General features: G+C 32.7%; 1 protein-coding gene across 2 annotated transcripts in view; it reads left to right on the forward strand.

Annotated features, from left to right (window-relative positions):
• UBE2W (ubiquitin conjugating enzyme E2 W) overlaps positions 1-19,066 on the forward strand; it is a 61,872-nt gene extending 42,806 nt beyond the window's left edge. For both annotated transcript variants that reach the window (XM_036887524.2, XM_036887525.2), the window contains 3 exons: positions 1,997-2,152; positions 5,671-5,746; positions 13,646-19,066. In XM_036887524.2, the coding sequence (XP_036743419.1) occupies positions 1,997-2,152; positions 5,671-5,746; positions 13,646-13,659 (246 nt within the window). In that variant the 3' untranslated portion in view covers positions 13,660-19,066. The remainder of the gene's footprint in view (positions 1-1,996; positions 2,153-5,670; positions 5,747-13,645) is intronic.
• The last annotated feature ends 654 nt before the right edge of the window (positions 19,067-19,720 follow it).

Genomic DNA, 19,720 nt, shown 5'->3' on the forward strand with positions numbered 1-19,720 from the left:
TGGTCAGAAAATGAGCTCTTAAGCATTGCTTATGTTCCTAATGAAAATATCTAGCTGCTCAAATGGCATTTTGTGACAAAATGAATACCCTGAAGCAGATACTTATTCTTTGAAATCTGTAAATTCCCAATCTAGCTCTCTACACATTATGGGATATAATAAACTATAGTTATATTTATAAAAAATAAAGTGTAATTTAAAAAATAATCATGGATAGACTCAAAGTGTGGAACTGCAGAACCATTTAAGCAGCCATTTCCTTTTGCAGAGCAGCACCTTTTTAGCAAAAAGTGAAGAAAAAAGGCACTAACATTGATACATATGATTGAGATAAATGGTAGGCTTTGAACACAATTGTGCCAAAGTAGGCTTTTGGGGACAATTGTCAGCAGTCAGGCAGGGCAAGTTACCTTTTGAGACTTTGCTTTTGTTTTTCAGCTTTAATTTAGCTCTTTTTAGTGGGAATGGAGGGTGGATGGCCAGAAATTAAAGGAAGAAAACTATGCAAGTATGTTAAGTCATTCCTTTGAGAAAAAATTCCTTTTGCTGTCTCATACTGACTTCAGGCAAGGAAATGAATCCCATATGTTAGTATATTTGAAATATTAGAGGACTCCTACTTGCATGAAAGACTGCTTTGTTAAAACGTAAATATTTTAAAAATTATAAATGAATCAGATTCATAGCTAGATACTTAAAAATAAAAACCCAGCTTATGGTAATTTCCTATAACATATTACATATTAAACTATGGCATACCTTACTCTGGCCAACTTCACTGGCTCTTTTTTCTGCTCTGTAAAGGAAACAGGGTATGCCTAGAGCAGTAGCTCATCAGTTTATGTTGTAACTTAAGGTACAGTTTCTCCTTACCAGTATTCTGCTGTATTCAAGTATGAGGCAGTTTGCAGAGATGAGATACTGTAAGTCTGGTTTGGGAACTGCTGGTTCATGTTTGATGAGCTTCACAAAAATCCTGTCATACCTACTGAATCAGAATATGTGGGAGTGGGGCTCTTGAATTTGTATTTTTAGCCAGATTTTCAATTGATTTTTAAAATTACTACTAAGCAACCGAATAAATACAGTACATCTTACTGAAGTATAAGATTTACTTAAAGATTTGTGGATTAATTTCTATTCAAAATAAATAAAATATTTCTACTTTCTTTGACATACTTTGATCCACGCTTACAGTTTCCTCAGAATATTTGAGTTTACTCTCCTTCCTATTCGAATGATTAGGTAGATGTGTTTTAGAAACACTACTCTTGGGATATTTGTTGAATTTTTAGGGCAAAGGAAGGAAATAATAGTTTATTGCCTTTCAAAACAGTGCTGAGGCAAGATAGAGAAAGGAAAACCAGTTGGAAGGATTTAGTAAAAGAAAAGGCAGAGAAAAACAGTACCTAATTGGAAGACTTCATTCAACCTACTTTTTTACCCAGGCAGAGAGTTATTTTATTGATTAATAAGTAGTGATTCGTACCCATTGTAATGGACATGTGAGTTTGGAGGAGATGGAATATATAGGAGTCAATTCCTTTTGCATATAATAGCACCCCCCAGTGATAGCTTTATTAAGGGTAGGAGTGTTTTCCTTCCACCTGTAATTTATATTATCTTGAATTTGAATACTTTTGTTCAGAATTTTAGTGTATATGATTTCCATATGCAGAGAGGATGAGTAGAATTTGAAAAACCATTCTCATAAGTAACTCTTTTTCACTCTAAAAATGCATGGTAATTTAGAAATTTTTAAAGGGAATTCGTGAAAAATAGTTGAACTACAAAATAGATAAAATTGGTTTTTCTCCTACTACATGTTCATTCATATAGTGAAACCAGTATTTACTGAGTCGAGAATAAACTTGTTCCTGGCACTGATTTTGTTTGTTTATAATTTTGTTTTTAAAATATTAAGTTATGTAGAGAATATTTTATTTTGTGCTAATACAGAATATTTGAGTGTTAATGGCATTTTATTCTTTCTTAGGTCATGTTTACTGGTGAAAATATTCCCGTTCATCCTCATGTTTATAGCAATGGTCATATCTGTTTATCCATTCTAACAGAAGACTGGTCCCCAGCGCTCTCAGTCCAATCAGTTTGTCTTAGCATTATTAGCATGCTTTCCAGCTGCAAAGAAAAGGTAGGACTTTTCAGAATTATTCCAGACAATCTCTCTTCTTTTAGTTTAGGTAGAGAAACTATTTTCATATATGATTTATTTGAAGGAAGGAAGGACTTAATGCTTTTTATTAGGAAATTGCAGGGAGTGTCATATTCAGTAATAGATTGGAAAATTATTTTGATAATCTTTTATTCCAGACAGAAATCAGACATTGTTTTAATTTCTTACAGGAAATTTCTGCAGGTGTTCTTAAATAATCTAAACTTTTTTCTATAAGTGTACACAAGGCAAAAGTGTACAAGAAATTCTTGTTTCTACATTTCACAGTGGAAAGCCTCAGGGACAACCATCATAGCTCCTTTCTCCCCTCTGCTTGTTCTAACCCTATCTGCCTCATTTGGGGAATTTTCAAGAACTAGAGCTTTCCTCTCATAATGATTAGGGTAAAGGAGGAGAACTAGATTACCAGTAGAATTTCAGGACTTTTCCTCTTATTCTCCTTGACTAGACCACAGTCTATGTCTGATGCAGAAGGGAGAAAGTCCAGAAAGAAAAATCATGTGAGTTAAATTTAGGATTCCCCTTTAAAAGGATCTGAATCCTCTGTGCATTTCTGACCCTCATCATTCCTTCCGGAGGGTTAGTATAGCACAATATTCACATATTTGTACCTTTTACAGCCTCTGTTCTCTAGGAAGGTTTCCCTTTCGTATTGTGTTTAAAGGAGAAACAAGTTTACCTTACAAATTAAGAAGCTATGGGGTTATTTATTTTAGCAGGTTTTTTACCTGTGTTCTCCACATCAAATTGTCATTTTAAATTAGTGTTTAGAGAACTTCAAAGATACTTCCTTTTTAAATGGTAGATTATCTAAACTCTGAAACACCCTAAACCACTGTTTGCAAAGTGGTTTCTTGAAATGTTAGTTCCTTAAGAGGTTTTTTGGTGTAAGGTTTTTGTTCAAATTAGCATGGGAAACCATACGTTAAATTGAAAATTTTTAAATTACATTAACAGTCTTTAATATGCAATTTATTATACCATGTAAGAGAAGAAAAAACTTCTGGCTGTTAAACTATGACACCCCTTTAGTTCAAAAACATGTATCCTCATTCAGGAATATTAAAATGTGCAGGAAAAATGTACATCTTAGATGAAATAGGGTATATGTTATCTGATATTAGTATCACTTTATAACTTCACATTCTTTTTTGCTATTGGCTTTTCTAAGTTCCACTTTAAGTCTACACTTGAACTTTTGTTAACCCCAAGGGCTTTGGAAACAATTGTTACTTATTTATTGCTTGCATATTTTCTCCTCTCCCCCACCTTCACCCCCAACACAAGCATACAGGTTTTAAACTTTCTGATACAGAGCAGAGCAGTTTGCAGTTAAAGGGCTTCTGTGTCCGTTAATGTGTAATGTCTATAGAAAGGTGAGGCAATAACTATAGGATTTAATAAGAAAAATTAAGAGATGAACACCAGTGATGTCTGCACATAGCTCTTGCATGAGTTTTATGATTATATTAGTGTCTGTTAATATTTAAATGTAATGATTTACTATTAAAAACTAGAAAGTGACTGTATTCTCTACCTCCTTCATACTTTTCTAACCTTTATTATTACCCTCACATTCTAGTTACCTGCTACTAGTGTTTGTTGCATATAGTATATGACTAATCATTCCATTTAAATAATTGATAAGCTATATTACATAATACAGACTGTAAGTTATATTTAACCAAGATGATAATCTGGAAGTTAGAATTCTAGGAGCATTAGTTCTGTGAAATATGGTAAAATTCAGCAAACCTATGATAATACCTACTATGTGCCATTTTTGCTGTGCTAAGTACTAGGTTACAAAGACGAAGAGGAAACTTTGTTTGGCATTGAGGGGATTTAGCTACAAATAAGCTTTAAAAAGTCTTTTAAATACTCACCAGAAGTTCTTCTGTTAAATAGGTGAATTTTGTACTGTGGTAGACATAGTTTTATGAGTTTCACTTTAATAGTTGACTCTCTTTGAATACAAACTTTTAATTTTTACTATAGGCATTTGAGGACTTCAATTGAGTCATAATTCTTTTCTTCCAGTTTCCTTTCTCACAATCAAGAATGGTTCCCTACACTGAAGGCATTTAAATCCATTATGTCAGTAGATTTCAGTAAAGTTAATTTCTGATATTGAGACCAGTGACTGAATTTTCAGTCCTCAGCCCTTTATTCTCAGTGCCCTTATAAAGTAGATAGTCTAGAGTTTCCAGTTTGTATTCCATTCCTAAAACAATTCTGGGATTCCATCTTTTTGTATAGTTTTATTTTTCTAACAACCACATCTCCTTGATCACTAACCGATGTGGTTATATTCTTTACTTAAACAAATTGAATGAGTGGATTTTTTCTTAAGTATTTTTTTAAAGATTGAATTATAATAAATATATGGATAAATATGAGCTTATAAAATTGTTATGGTAGTAGCATATGTTACTCATGGTTTTCCACATGACTACAGGTGTGATGACTTTGCAGAACAAACAACAGCAGATTATCTATTCTTTGAAGTAGTCAGACATCTATTTCATGATAGTTTTTCAGGAATTTTCTTGAACTGTATCAAAAGGATAATCTTGGGATATCCATAATATGTTATGCTCTAATATTCCCTTTTGTTAAATTAATATTAATATTAACTGAAGGACATCACGAGGCTCAACTAAGATCATAGTTATGTACATGAGTTCTAGAAGTGCAGTCTGGACTGCCTATTTTCTTTCCTGCTATCTAAGTAGTCCTGCTCACCATTGCTTTTTGATCAGACCTATCATATTATCTACCAACCTGCCCTTAGTGGCTTTAATATAAATTTAACACATTTCTAAATTTTTCAGAGCCACATATTGTGTGTGATCAGTATCCAACATTTTTCAAGAGAATCCTCTTCAATTATCTGTCCACAGTGTTGTGAGCATCACTATTCCTGACATAGTTACCTTGCAGAGCTGTTGTGTGTTTCTAACACTGTGGTAAGCAGGGCATATGTATAGCAGAAATGCCAATAAATCCCCCCTTTTTCCTCTTATGTAGTGTCTGGAAATGAAATTCCTTGATCCCATAGGAAAATAATCCTTTGGAGGTTTATTAAATTGCTATCATTTCTCAGACAGATCTACTCAGGTAGACTCTTCTGTTTTATTCAGCTCAGAAAAATAATTATGGATATATCTAGAGAGATAAGATAAATGAAACCAAAATTCTTTATAACCTAATGCAGTCATTTTTGGTTGATAGTCATTCTCTAGTAATCTCACTGGAACCTAACCCAAACCACACAGACATGCCAATTTTTTTTTTTTAATGTAGTGTCAAGAACCTACATATCCTAGAATATATATTCTTTTAGTTATGCCATCACATTTATACTGTTTTCCATGAATTCTGTAGTAATTTTGCTAAAGCTTTTATTACAACTATCTCCCACTTTGGTTTTTCTATTTTACAATTTCTTACCTATTTAAACTCTTTGGTTTCAGAGACGACCACCAGATAATTCTTTTTATGTTCGAACGTGTAACAAGAATCCAAAGAAAACAAAATGGTGGTATCATGGTAAGCTGTCTTATTTTAGAGTGATACTGCTTTAGCATTTTGGTTTAAAAGACTATATATCTACTTGGGAAAAAGGGAATGTATAATTGATACTGTATTTTTGTAATATAAGAAGTGTCTTTAAAATTTTAAGATACTTTATGGGTAAGATAGACTAAATTTTTAATGAGGCACATGAAGTTATAGCCATCATATAAGTAAAAGACAAAACTGCTTTAACTCTATCATTTTACAAAAAAGAACTTGATTGTTAGATCAAATCAGAACTAGCTGTTGGAAAACCTGTTATTTGAAGTAGAAGGTTGATGCCTTGTGTACTCATTTCGTTCTGGCACTGTTCTTGGGGAGGGCACTGGTGCTTATTGTTAGAGATGACTCATTAATTAAAGCACTTCCTATTCTAATAGTTATTCCTCAAAACAAATTGGGGTTCTGGTGGTTATAGCTTCATGAATACAATACCCTCATTAATTTTAAATTTCTATTGTTTTTGTTGGGAGCATAATGTTAGCTTTATAATTGAAAGCTGCTAGCATCTTTTCTAAACTGATCTTACTGCTTCCCCAAAGAGGTATTTGAAATTAAAAACAAAAAGTTTATATTCCTCAAAGTATGTTTCGAGCTGAATGAACAAAAACCACCCCCTGTGATTTTTATAAATATAAGAGCATTTCTTTTGTTTTCCTCTTTTAAAATATTACCTTATAAGAAATTAGAGCTGGCAAAACTAATTAATAGGAATATGTCCTTTCTCCTTACCCTTCTATCTGTTGTGAAACCTTCTGTCAGTTGAGTCAACTAAAAACTTCCCTAATTACAAGAATTATCTTGTGTTGAGGTAAAAGATGACTAGAGTCATTAGATAGCACTTGCAGTGGTAGTAGTTACAAATTAGAAAACACAGTGAAAGACAAATGCCAGGACTGAGAGCCCCAGAAATACAAATATTTTGGTTAATGAGAAATATAAATGACCCAGAAGAAATTCCAAAACTTTAAAGAGCTATGAAAAAAATTGAGATACTTTGATGAGAAACCAGTATTATAAAAAATATATATATTTGTTACACATAATAGTTTAATGTAATTGAATAAAAAGCCAGTGTAGTGATGGGGGTGGGTGTTTGAAACGTTTTGAAAAAATAACTGGTGCGAACAGTTTGATTTTGAACTAAGAGGTAAGGAAAGAGAACTGATGTATCACACACCAAAATATATTAATGCAAAAATAGATATTGAAATAGAATTACTCTTTTCAAAACTTTTTTATATATAAAATTTAAATGTATGGTAAATAAGGTGTCTCAAATCAGTGACAATAAGGGGACAATTAATATGTAATCTTGTTAGAAAATTGGTCATTTTCCTAAGTAAAGTTCCTAATCCTAGGAAAGAAAAATTTACATTTTTATGTCATGTATAAAATACTTCCTCTGGATTGAAATAAGGGCTTTTTAAAAAGAAAAAATATTATTTAAAAACTTGGGTATCAACTTTAGAGGAAGAACTTCTGAAATTAAAAGGAATCACACAGAAATTAAGCATTTAGTTATATGAAAATTTCAACCTTTTATAAAGGCACCCAGAAACCTCAAGGACAGTTAAGATAAAGTTACAAAATAAAATTGTGAAAAACAATTATAGCTTATTAAAAATAAAGACCATTTATGAAAATTGCTTGAGAATAAGAACATTGAAAGCATTTGCCAAAAAGTTCAACACAATAAAATAATTATCAATTTATATTTTGAAACTATTATTGAATTGACAGTACTATAAAATGAGGGCAATGCTATAGGAGAGAAAAGGGTAGAATAAAACAGTGTTTTCATACTTGCTGGTAGTATATAGCAAGTTAATATAATCCTTTAAGGAAGCCGTTTGGCAGTGTTTGCATACTTAAAGTTCAAGATCAGACCTTTTGTCTCAGTTACTAAACTGATAAGAACCCATCCTTAAATCATCTTTATTATAAGGAATGTTTTATGCATGAAATGTTCAGTGGAACATTATTTATAATATACATTCTAATCCTTGTCCTGCATGTTGTTGCCTCCACATGTGCGATTTGCCTCGAGCTCATCCTTCCACAGTGTGCACGTGCACACACACACATCTGTTCTTGGGAACTTTTTCACCAAAGCCTTGTTGATTACTCCCTCTTTTTGGGAATCTAATAAACTATTACTGTGCCAGAATGCTGATTTAGTTTTAGTTTTTAAGATATCCTTAGCTGAAAAATAATTAAGGTTGTCACTTGAGACTCTTTCAAGGATTCTTAGATATAAAAAGGACAGATTTCCAAATAAAAATGCATTGGTAATCAGGCTTAAGAGATTCTTTTTAAGCACCAAAGGTCCACTAAAACTTATAACTAGATCCTACTTTAATTAAATGGCCCTTTACTTCAGTTTACATTGCTGACTTCTCATTCTTTTACACTCTCTTGTCTGGATTAAACACTAAGCTGCCTGCCTATTCCTTCTGTGCCTTGACAAAGAACCTTTCAAAACAAAAAAATTAAAATATTACCCCTTTATCTTACCATAGTAAATTCCCTAACTCATTAAAAAAATTAAGATCAGTCAATCAAGAATATTGACAAACACAACTAAATCAAACATTTTTTAAAGTGTCAAAGTTCCTAAGATAGTAGTCATTCTATTTCAGACTCAGCCTTGCTAATAATAGAAAAATTCTCCCATTGTCTTTTCCACAGTGTTTTTAAACCACATATATTTTGAAAGTATAACCCCCTCTACCACTTTATTCCCACCCCAGTGTTAACTGGTGTATACCTATTTTTCCCTTCCAACTCCCAGGTAGGGAAATTTCAAAAAGATCATTTTTCAAGCCTCTAATGCTGCCTTATACAGTTAAAAGGACTTATGAGGAGTCTAGGTATCTAAGTAAACTTCTAGAATTTATTGCCTGCTTTTGAATAAGAAATGGGGAAAAGCCACATAGTAAAATTAGAAATATAAAAGTTCTTTAAAATAAAATACACATCACAGTAGAAGTTACTTTTCAAAGTTTTTATCTGTTACTCAAAAATCCATACTCTAAATAACTGAAGTAGAAAGTCTTTTAATAGTTTGAAGATGGATCATCTCCAGGTTAGCCAAAAAGTACCAAGAAAAGAGGTTTTCAGACTAAATTAACCTCTTAATGTAAAATAAAATAGTCCAGGGTTTATGTAAGATTTCATTTTCCCAATAAACAGATTAAAAGTATGCCTTCTCTTCTTTCCCCCCAAATACAAATTAACCATTTTTTTAAAGGCACTAGATTCACATTAAATTAAATCATGACTATTCTAGTCCATTTTCCCATCCCAGGTGCAGGTACAGTTTTTTCATTTGCAGATAATTCTGTTTAAAACATCCTCAAGTTAAAATGTTACGATACTTTAATTGAAAAGTTCATTGACTTATAGTGATCATTCTTATCCTAATATGTTTTCTGCTCCTGCTTGAATCCTGTATTCCTGAATCATTCCTTTCCCTTATTCTCCCTTAAATCACCAATTTTGGTTCATAAGTGAGCCTCATGCAAAATTGAGGATAGTATTAGTTGCACTTTGAGATGATAGAGCAACTGCTCTGTCGTAAAGGTGGTTGACCATTCTTCCTTGAACTTTTCCATCACATTTAAAAACCTAAAGTATTTCTGTGTAGCCTATATTGTCTTTTTTACATACATTTCAGAGTAACAATTACAAGCAATATGAAAAATAGCCCACTGTGGCATTATAGTTGAATTGGGAAAATCTTTATCAAAAAAGTAGGCATACTCATTCATAAAGCAGAATGAGTCCGCTTTGTTTTAGAGCTTTCCAGTGTGTGTTTTTCTGCTTCGAAGCTTCAGTTCCAAAAGATCTTCACTGATCATGTTCTCATTGTAAAAACAAAGTACCAATATGGACTCCTATTCTGTCTTAACATCTTCTAATTCTGAAAGGATTACCAGGTCAGATCAGTGTCCTGATGTGACCTTCAAGCTAAACAAAAAGATGAGAGACTCAGTAAAGACTTACTTGGAATTGGGTGAACTCACTGAAACACCTAACATTTCAGTTTCTAGAAACCAAGCCATACTGTAGGCCTCAGGTATCAAGTTCCACAGTCCTTCTAGGTGGTGCTAACCAACATACTTGGGTCAAGGTGGGTCAGAGTGTTTATCAGATATAATCAGAGACGAGAGGTTGGTTTAGATGATAGTGATATCTGTGTTCTGCAGAGGGTCTTCCTGGATGTAGAATGGAGGCACTACTAATGGAAAATCTGAAATTCAGTGCATCTCTTAGTTTTAGAAGAGGAAGGAGGACTCAGCAGACACACCAAAATTGAGCTGCCAGATACCAGTGTTGGGTTCTTGAAAAAAGCCTCTCTCAGCTTAACTTTGTGATTTTCCACATTGTTAGTTAGTATACCTTAAAAATTAGGCCATTTGCTGCTACCCTACGATTATTGTCTTTGTGTACATCATTCCTTATATTGCATTTCTTTTGAAGTTCTTTCCTAGCACACAGTAACTTACTAAGGTGTAAAATGTCATTTATATGGGGATACATCATCCTTACTGGTGTTTACCTGAAGTTAACTATCAACATGTTTTTCAGAACTCTTTTATAGTTTTAATTTTGTTCCTTTGAGTAAAGACATATCTGCATTGGAATGAAAATATTCTGTGTGTCCAATTAAGGCAGGGAGGGGCCCCCATGTGCTTTGAAAAATCAACTGAGCAGAGAGAATAGGGTTGAAAAAAGTAAAGGGACCTAACCAAAATAGGTATTTGAAGAGACAACTCATCTCAGCATACGGAGGGGCTGAGGAATTTACCTATGATTCAGAGATAGAATCCTCCTTAGAAAAAAGATCTGTGTCCAGTTCAGTGCACACATGAATGAATGAGCCTCAAAGATCTTTATCATAAAATAGACAAAGTTGTCCTTGAAAAAGATTAAAGATATCTTTTTATGTTATCATAAAAAATAATTTCACTGAGGTAGCCAAATAGAATCCATTAATAATGTGATTCATTGTTAATATCATCTGTTTCCTGGGATTAATATTAAACATACAAAACTTAGTTTCATAAATAATTGCTTTCTACTGATTGGAGTACAGGGCTGTGGTTCCTGAAAGTAATGGAGAATTGAACAATATAACTTAACACTGCTATTGTGTGTGTTGACTCCAGAAAACCAGTCTTGTAAGTAGTAAATTGTTATAATATTTAGATGTTATACCCAATAAACTGATGATTTGGGGGAAATAGGGAAATTTTTAGAAATGGAACTGTAAACTACTTTCTTTCCATCGTCTGGAACATTTTCTGTAGAATTACAAAAATTTTGAGGGGTTAGGAATATAAAATTCTCAAACTAGTATTAAACTCCTTTTCTCCCTGCCTTATAGCTGTCCACAGATTTACCTATGTTAGTGGTGAACCTTTTTATTTGTACTAACTTGTAGGGTAACAAAACTACTTTCTAAATTCCTAAGTCCAAACTTTTACTCAGTTTAACAGTCTTTGTCCTTTTTTCCCCTGCTGAATAGCAATTCTGTTGTCTACTTTGAAATCTTTCTTGAATTGGTTCATCAAATGAAAACTATAATTCCTTAATTCTTGAGAGACAGCCCTAACTGTTAAGATTTACTTTTGCCTTCCTTGGAGGCAGCATTCCACTTCATATCTAGTGACCTATTGTGTTCCTTTTCTTCTGGTCTCTCCTGTCCCCGGGTATAGCCAGGGAGATGGTTATCAATATAATGTGATGCTTCTTATACTCTGAGAGAAGTTAAATGACCTTGTTCTAATATAGTTCTCTCTCTCACGTTTCCCAGAAACTCAGTGAAGTTAGTGGTGGTAGGGATTACCTCTTCAGAACTGGTAATTTGTATATCATATATGAGGTATAATTTTAGTAGGGGCTTCTGTTACAGTTCCAGAAAAAATTTAAATGGTTAATATGAGATTTTTTTTCAGGCCATCATCTTGCCATAGATAGCCAGTAGGTTAAATATATTATGTTATGTTCTTTCACCAACTTTTATAGACTTAACATTTATCTTGATGTAAGATGAGGTTACTCTAACAACCTTTTTTTTGTAAGTCACTCCTAGTTTCCAGTAATCTTTTTCACCTAGCTAGGAAACTGCACTGCTAACAAACGAGTGTTTTGCTTCTTAGTGATGGCTTCTTGTTTAGGGAAAAGGTGGCCATGGCTTTGCCTTGCACCTGTCTCCATACTTCAGTATTTGCTCATAGACTCTTGAATACTAAGAGCCATTGGATTTTTGATAATTGGACTCCATCTTCGGAACTTACTTTGTTAAGTTAATTTTTCCAAAGATAGAGTATTCAAGGCAGGTAGTATCATATTAGCCCTAAATTCTTTTAACATCTGGCTCAAGGTGGGGACTGAGGTGGATTAGCTTCACCTGGCTCTCCTACTAATGATTTTGGCAGTTGGTAGCATATTCCACAGCACCATGCTGTACTGAAAAACTTACAAATGAACAACCTGATAAATATACATCTGTGGTACCACCTGTCAAAGATGATATGTCTTTGTAGGTAAAAACTTGCTGGCCATCTTGATAACATTATGTTCAAGTTGAATTGTTACATGGTATGATACTAAAGTTTAGCCATAGTGATTTAACATATTAGGTAGAGATTAGCTCTGTCTCTTAGTGCAGAGATTTAAGCATAATTAATTTTAGTATTAATTTCAAGGATTCTAATGCTATAAAATACTCTACTGGAAAAGTGATGTTTTAGGGAACCTCTTCATATTTTTAAGTTTGTTCTGCGTCCGTAACAAATATATCCTCTTTATTCCAAGTTCCGTAGTAATTTAAGATATTTTCATGTGACACCTAGCGGCTCTAAACTATCCACTTGTTTTCTTCTTTAGATATATTTATTTAAAGGATTCTAATGATTTAAATAACAATTACTCTAAAAATATTTTTCACCCTTTATTGTCCTTAAGGCATAGGATCATGGAATATTACACTAGTTTGTACAGCAAAGAAGTCAGTTTTACTGGTTTCTAGCTTTCATTGAGTCTTTATGAATGGAAATTTAGTTAGCAATATATCAATCCTAACATATAATGGTTTGTAAAGTAGTTTGGCTAATTTTTTAGAATTTTCTCATTAGTGTTCACAACTCTTGGGTAGTTGCCACTAGTCTTTCTTCATTATAAAGCTTTCTGAAGAATAACCAATCTTAAAAATAAATCATTCAGATATCTTTAGTGAAATAAATTCTGTGAAAAGTCATCACCCTCCAAAACTATGTGTTAACATAAATATAATGTGCTAAGGCTACCAGAAGGCATCACTAAGTAGTTCTGTGAGATATTTTTAATGACTTCCTTTGCATTTGTACCTATACTTGCTGAAACTTTTCTAAAGAGAATTAGCAATAACTATTGACTGATTGATTTAGAGATTGTTCCTCACTTGTGAAGTTATTTCCTTCACAGACTAAAAACATGACTTGTATCATTCTGTGTTACATAGCATGTTAGAGTTAAGAGTTTACTTCATCTCAATAATTTTAAATTGTTGCTTGTAAAAAATTCTTTTAAGGCTGATAATCCTGAATATGTGCTAATATGTACCAATTTAATATTTTGACATACTAATAATGTATATTTTAAGATTTTCTGTAAACTACCATTTCCCTGAAAGAATGAAATTTGATTTGTTACTATTTAATTGAATATAGATTGGACTTTTATTTACAGAGATTGGGGGAGGCAAGTCAGACATGTAAACTGTTGTTCTTGCTACTTGAAATTATTTATGTGTTAGACTAACTTGTAGGTTTTACTTATGTGTGCTTGACTTTTTAAATTATCTTTTTTCTCCTTTTCTTGAAGATGATACTTGTTGATGCCACTGTTAACATCCTCCTAGCAGAAGATAGTCCTACTGAGAAAATGAGCACTTTGATCATTCAGTCTTTGAACTTTAACCTTTGACTGGAAGTGACCTATAGGCTATGAAGACTACTTCCTTTTTCTGCATTTTTACTCGTGTGCATTCTGGGCGCATGTTGATAGCTGGTTCAGACCAGGCAACTGACATGCTTTTTATTAGTCATACAGTATTAATGCAGGTGTCAGGAAATGTCAAATATAATTCCATTTTTTATTTTTATTTTTTTAACCTTTTGGAAGAGTTCTAGGTCCTCATGTATTGTGCAATAACAATGATTTCCTTGACGGTTTGGGAGCGTTCATTGCCGGCAGTGGACGTACTAACAGGAAAAATTTTCATTAATTCCTGCCACCCAGTGATTAATGCATGACAGGACCTATGAAATGAACTTATTGGTTATAGTGGGATTATAAATAAAGTGAGGGATCCAACATTACTTTGAAAGTCACCCCAACTGTTTATATTTGGATTCTATGCACTGTGATCTTAAGGTTTAACAGCATGAATTAACATGCGTCTTTAAAGGACTGTAATGAAAGATCATTGCGTATTTATTTGTTTATATCTGCTGTCAAATTGTTTTGACGTGGAAGGTTTTCAAGTAACATTGGCAGAGAGGTACAATATGTTATCCCTATGGTGAAATAAATTCATTCGTTGTATATAGTTCCTTAATCTCTGAAGTAAAGGTATGAGTAATATAGGGTATGAATGGTTTAATCAAGGGTTTGTTTTGGAAATAAGAAAAATGGCAGTGATGATTAAATTACTGCAGTCCATAATTTGGGTTTGTTATTTGTACATTAACAGTTTTTCCAAGTATTCCAAGTAGATTACACTCTGTTACTTTCTGCTAGCCATCAGCATGAGCCCTACTGCCTAAACACTATTTCATTTATTTATGTTTGGAAAATCCATGAACATTTTTTGTTTGCGATTTTGTTTCTTTTGTTGTTTTCAGTCAAGTTTGAATGTTACAATACTTTAATTGAAAAACGCTTGTTTTTTCCTGTAAATTTTCTTTACTTGTAAGTATCACTTTGTCTTTCAGTCCTGTACCCTAAAAAAGAAATACATTTTTGACAGAGGCTTAATGTTTTAACAAAAGAGTGTGGACATTTTTATTTTTAAGTTTATGCAAAAGTACACCGTAAAATGGTATGGTTGCTTATTTGTCTCACACAACCATAGTTTTTTCTGGAGGGATTTGTTTTCTTATTGTTTAAAGGACTTTGCTTACAGCTAGATAAAATTTTTCTATAGAAAAAAAGTTGTTGAAAGGTCCAATTCTCAGTACCGTATAAGTTAATGATACTGCAACTAGGCTCTCTTTTTAAAAAATGATTAATGTATTTTATAAATTATCTTTTCACATATGCAAGATCTGTTTCTACTACAATGTTATTTTTACTAATGCCTGTTGTTGCACCCTTTTTGACATATCCTGCAGTGAATATATGAATCAATTTGGGCTTAAAAATAAAAGCCAGTTGGCTGAAATGTTTGAAATACATACCCCAGTAAAACCATCCAATCAATAATTGGCAAGAATATTTAAAAATTTGTTTTTAATCTCTGTATAGATGACATTTTGTAGCTTTGTACATGTTGTTAATTAAGGGCATGTAATTTTACACTCAAAGTATAATTGTTGAACTCAGGGGTGGGTAGACTTCAAAAATATGTCTGCTGTGGAAATAACTTGAAGAAAAAAAAAAAAACTGAAACTATGGCCAGCCACCAAATTGTGGACACTGTTTATACTGATAGTTAGCAACTACCACTTTTTAAAAATCAAAAATATTTTTGTTCTATCTTGACTAAATACACATAGGTTCTCACAATAGTCATTATCGATCTTATTAGTTGGCCTATTTAACCAAGAAAGAAAATGTTTTTTGGAATGCTTTGAACTACTTGGTTTTTAACTGCTTTTTAATATGAAAATTGCAGCTGTAAATTATGTATTTTTCATATTTTACATAACTGCTCTAAACTACTGAAATTGACTTGATCATTTTTGGGGGTGTGGGTGGGGGCTCTCTCTCCATACTGCTGGTCCTCTTACTAAAATCCTTTTATAAAGAAATGACCTGTGACATTTATTCACCAAAGGAATTAATATACCAGGTCAAAGATTAACAATGCTATACTATAGATTAATAGATCGTATATATCCTCAGTTGAGTTTTTTTATACAAATAACAGTATTTTAACATACCTCTCTCTCTCTACTTAGAGATACCATAAAATAAATTAAAATGAAGCAGAGAAAAGTAAAGGAAAACCAGATAATTTCAATACATTTATGGCTTTTAAAGAGAGGAAAGTAAGAAGAAATATCCCTAAAATATAGGAACACCAGCCATTCAAAATTTGCAATCAGATAACTAACCTTATTCATTGCTCCCGTGAACTTAGAAATCATTGAAAACTCTTCTGTACTTAGATTCAATTGATTTTAAATATAAGTTACATTAAAAGTCATAAGACACTTACCTGAGTCATTGCTTTAGGGAGGGCAATTAATGGCTTTGTAATAATAAAAATAATAGTTCTTTGTAATGTGTTGTCGAATGACAACCAGAATACCAAGAAAATGTACATAGCAACCACGCTACTTCCCTCCGCCCTGCATTCCCTTTCTAGGGCCCTGTCTGCTGCCCAGGCCTACAGAATCATACTTTCGTATCTAGACAATATGTACGCTCTCCTTTATTTATTTATTTATTTATTTATTTATTTGAGGGCCATTCTCGTTTGCCAAATTCTGTTAACATGATATGTTCAGTTCCTTATTTTACATGCGTAGATCATGAACTTGGTGCCCTTTCAAAAAAAAAAATGTCAAGTAGGTACTAATGCCACAGAGTAAAGAGAAATGGTTTTCAGATTTCTAAGAGAAATTTTTAAAAGTAAATTTTATGGCTGTTCTCTTAAGGAATTTAATATTCACCGCTGAAGGACTTACATGTAGTGTGTAAATTCCTCCATTTAACAGGGAAAGAAAGCATTTTTTAATCCCCAAAAGAAAATGCTACAAATAGCTTTTATATACAGTTCATCTGGAGAAAGATCTTAAACCCACATTGTTTTGACTACATATATAAATGTTTGGTATAAAGTAGAATAGTTTATTACTTTTTCCTTTCTGAAATTTTAAATATATGCAAAAATACATATCATTAGATTCCGGTGGTGGATAATAATTTCTTCTGATTCTAGAACAGGTATCTAGTGACTACTTAATTGTTCCCAGATTGCATCAAAGATGAATTGACAAATAGTGGAAAAGAGTAGTGATATAAAAATGGTATGTAACTACATATTACTTGTTTCTCGTAATCAAGTCTTATTTTTTTAAAAAGTATTGTTTTTGAGAATTGAGATATTTAAAACTTGTTAAAGCTTCTTCTTGAAATTAGAAGAGAAGAGGAGGTACTGTGTGTTCAAAACTTTTTTTTAATAAAGGATTCAATGTCACTAGTTCTAAGCCTTTATGGTTACTGCTGCTTGTATTCTCGATCTCACTTTCATTTAGTTTTTGTATAAATTTTAGCTGAATGCTTAATATTTTTTATTTGTGTATGTAAGTTGGTTTTCAAAAAGCTAAACCATATGTTTAATTTCTGAGTATTCATTGTTGTCAAATCAGCTGCTGCACTATTCTGTGTTATGCTAATGCCTTTACATGATTAAGATATGTGAAGAAGAGGTCTTTTAATCTGCACCACCTGGCCCTAATCCTCATTGCAGTCTTTGTTTTGTTTGTTTTCCCTCTTTTATTTTTCTGTCTCTCACAGATGTCCAGTGTATCAACCTTCAGCAGTTTCCCTTTCTGATTTCTCTGAATTTTCCTTTCCCTCTCTCCCTCCTGCCTTCCCTCCCGCCTTCCCTCCTCCCTTCTCCTTCCCTTTCCTTTTCTTGAGTATAAGGCATCCAGAGGAGGAAAATCATTAAAATTACATCAGAATTTTTTTTAATAAGACTCCTTCCTATAAATACATATATCTAATACCTAATTTCAGTTCATCAGTAGATGGCTAAATGTATTGAATAATTGACTACTTGATATATGAACTGTTGACTATCATTTAATTCATAAATACCAATATTGAGGGAATTTTGTTCACTTTTTGGATGGTAACTCTCCCAAAGCCAAATTATTACCCAAATAATTAAATTATTTATTTTGGTAAAAGTGTTTTGCCAAGTAAGTTTTTAGACCATTTTGAGATTTGGAACTGTTTCCCCCCCCCAAAAAAAGTTATTTGTATGAGACTTTTGCTTTCTCAGCATAAATTGTGCATTAATTTAAAGACAGGCTTATATACATCATTATCATTAGAGGCCCATGGACTCAAAATAAGTATTTCAAAAAGATCTCTGTCCTTCAAGTTGAAGTTCTCGTTCTGACTGTGGTCCTGATAATTGAGGTGTTTTTTGTTATTTTAATTCCCAATTGTTAGTACTGAGACCTGTATTTGGTGGTGAATCTTTGGAATGATTACATTAATATCTTTTTTTTATGAAGAGGGTTTGGTTTATAAAACTATAGTATCTAAAGACATTTTGAACATGTGGAAGGAATGCCTGAATAGAAGCTGGTGTATCTTAATATAACTAAGGAACTCCAGTTTTTTAAGTTGAGTGCACTTGACTGGGAAAGGAGAAACAGTCCCTAACCTCTTTTTGGCACTTATACTATCATGGTTTTGAGAAAAGTTTGCTCCTACAGTAATTTTAAGCTGTTTTCTCAAAGCGAAAACATGGTTTTGAAACTTACTGGACTTTGGCTTGTTAGGTGTGACATCACTTGTCAGATATCCTCCTACATGGAAAGATTGAATAATCCTGCCTTTCTAATTTTAAAGCCTGAAACAAGACTAAGCAATTTGGTAGATTGTGTCAGTACCATAAAAATGCAAGTCTCTACATAGTTAACCACAGATTGCTAACATAAGTGCAAATTGATTGTCTGGCTTGAGGTAAAATAATTATTCAAATAGATTATTAGGTCAGTTTTCTAGTAGCCAAGAATTAAGTGCATGTTCAAGTTAAAATAGATTTGTTATTTTTGGTTAGTACTGTGTTTCAATATTCAGAAATACAGATTGTACATTGTTTTAATAGGAATGGAAGTTTGTGCTTGAGAACTTGTATAGGGGGGATGTATATATTTTATAAATTCAAGTTGTAAAATATGTAAAGCTACTGCTTTTTAAATAGAATATAAATGTTAAGGCAGACAAATCTATATATTATATATTTTTTAATACATGTATCAAACTTTTGTTAGTTGAATATAAATTGTGTGCTTTATGGCCTTCAGTAACTTTTAATAAAGCAGTTGTCATTGATCTTTTTTCTGTAGACTTGAATACTAAATTGAATAGGTATTAAACCTCTTTGTAATTTATAATAGTGTAGAAGTTTATTTATATAATGGTTCCTCTTTATAAAAGACTAATCTTTAAAGGTCTGTGAAAATAGTAGCATGTCCATGTCCAGAATGAGTGGAACAGAAAGAAGATAGTCACCAAAGCCACTTGTTTGCTTATGTAACAGGTCATCTTTGCTTAGTAGTACAGCGTAGTGTATTTTAGAGGTTCTTCCTGCTTTACATTAAGTCCTGAATAAAGACTGTGCATTTTCAGAAAAGTTGGAAATGGAGACCCAGGTACTTGCTTAGAGTTACTGTGAGTCTTGTATTGCCAGAACCTCAGGTTGTACAGTTAATATGGACATACTGCAAATAATTTATAGGTGCTTTCCTGAGTGTACAAACAGATCAACTAACTTAAATGAGTGACTCCTGAAGCTTTGAAAACAGAGAAGGAAATAACAGGAGGGCATATCTCCACATCTCAGTTATTCCTGGTAGGAAGATAATCAATATGTTCTACTGTTCCTAAGCTTTGCACAGGGGATTTACCTGCCCCAGGAGCATCTTAATCTCATTGGGGTAGCCATACTACTGTAGAACCATCTTACCTCAACAAGCTCTTCCTAAA

Source organism: Manis pentadactyla, chromosome 3 (genome assembly GCF_030020395.1).
Source record: "Manis pentadactyla isolate mManPen7 chromosome 3, mManPen7.hap1, whole genome shotgun sequence".
Classification (NCBI taxonomy): Eukaryota; Metazoa; Chordata; class Mammalia; order Pholidota; family Manidae; genus Manis; species Manis pentadactyla.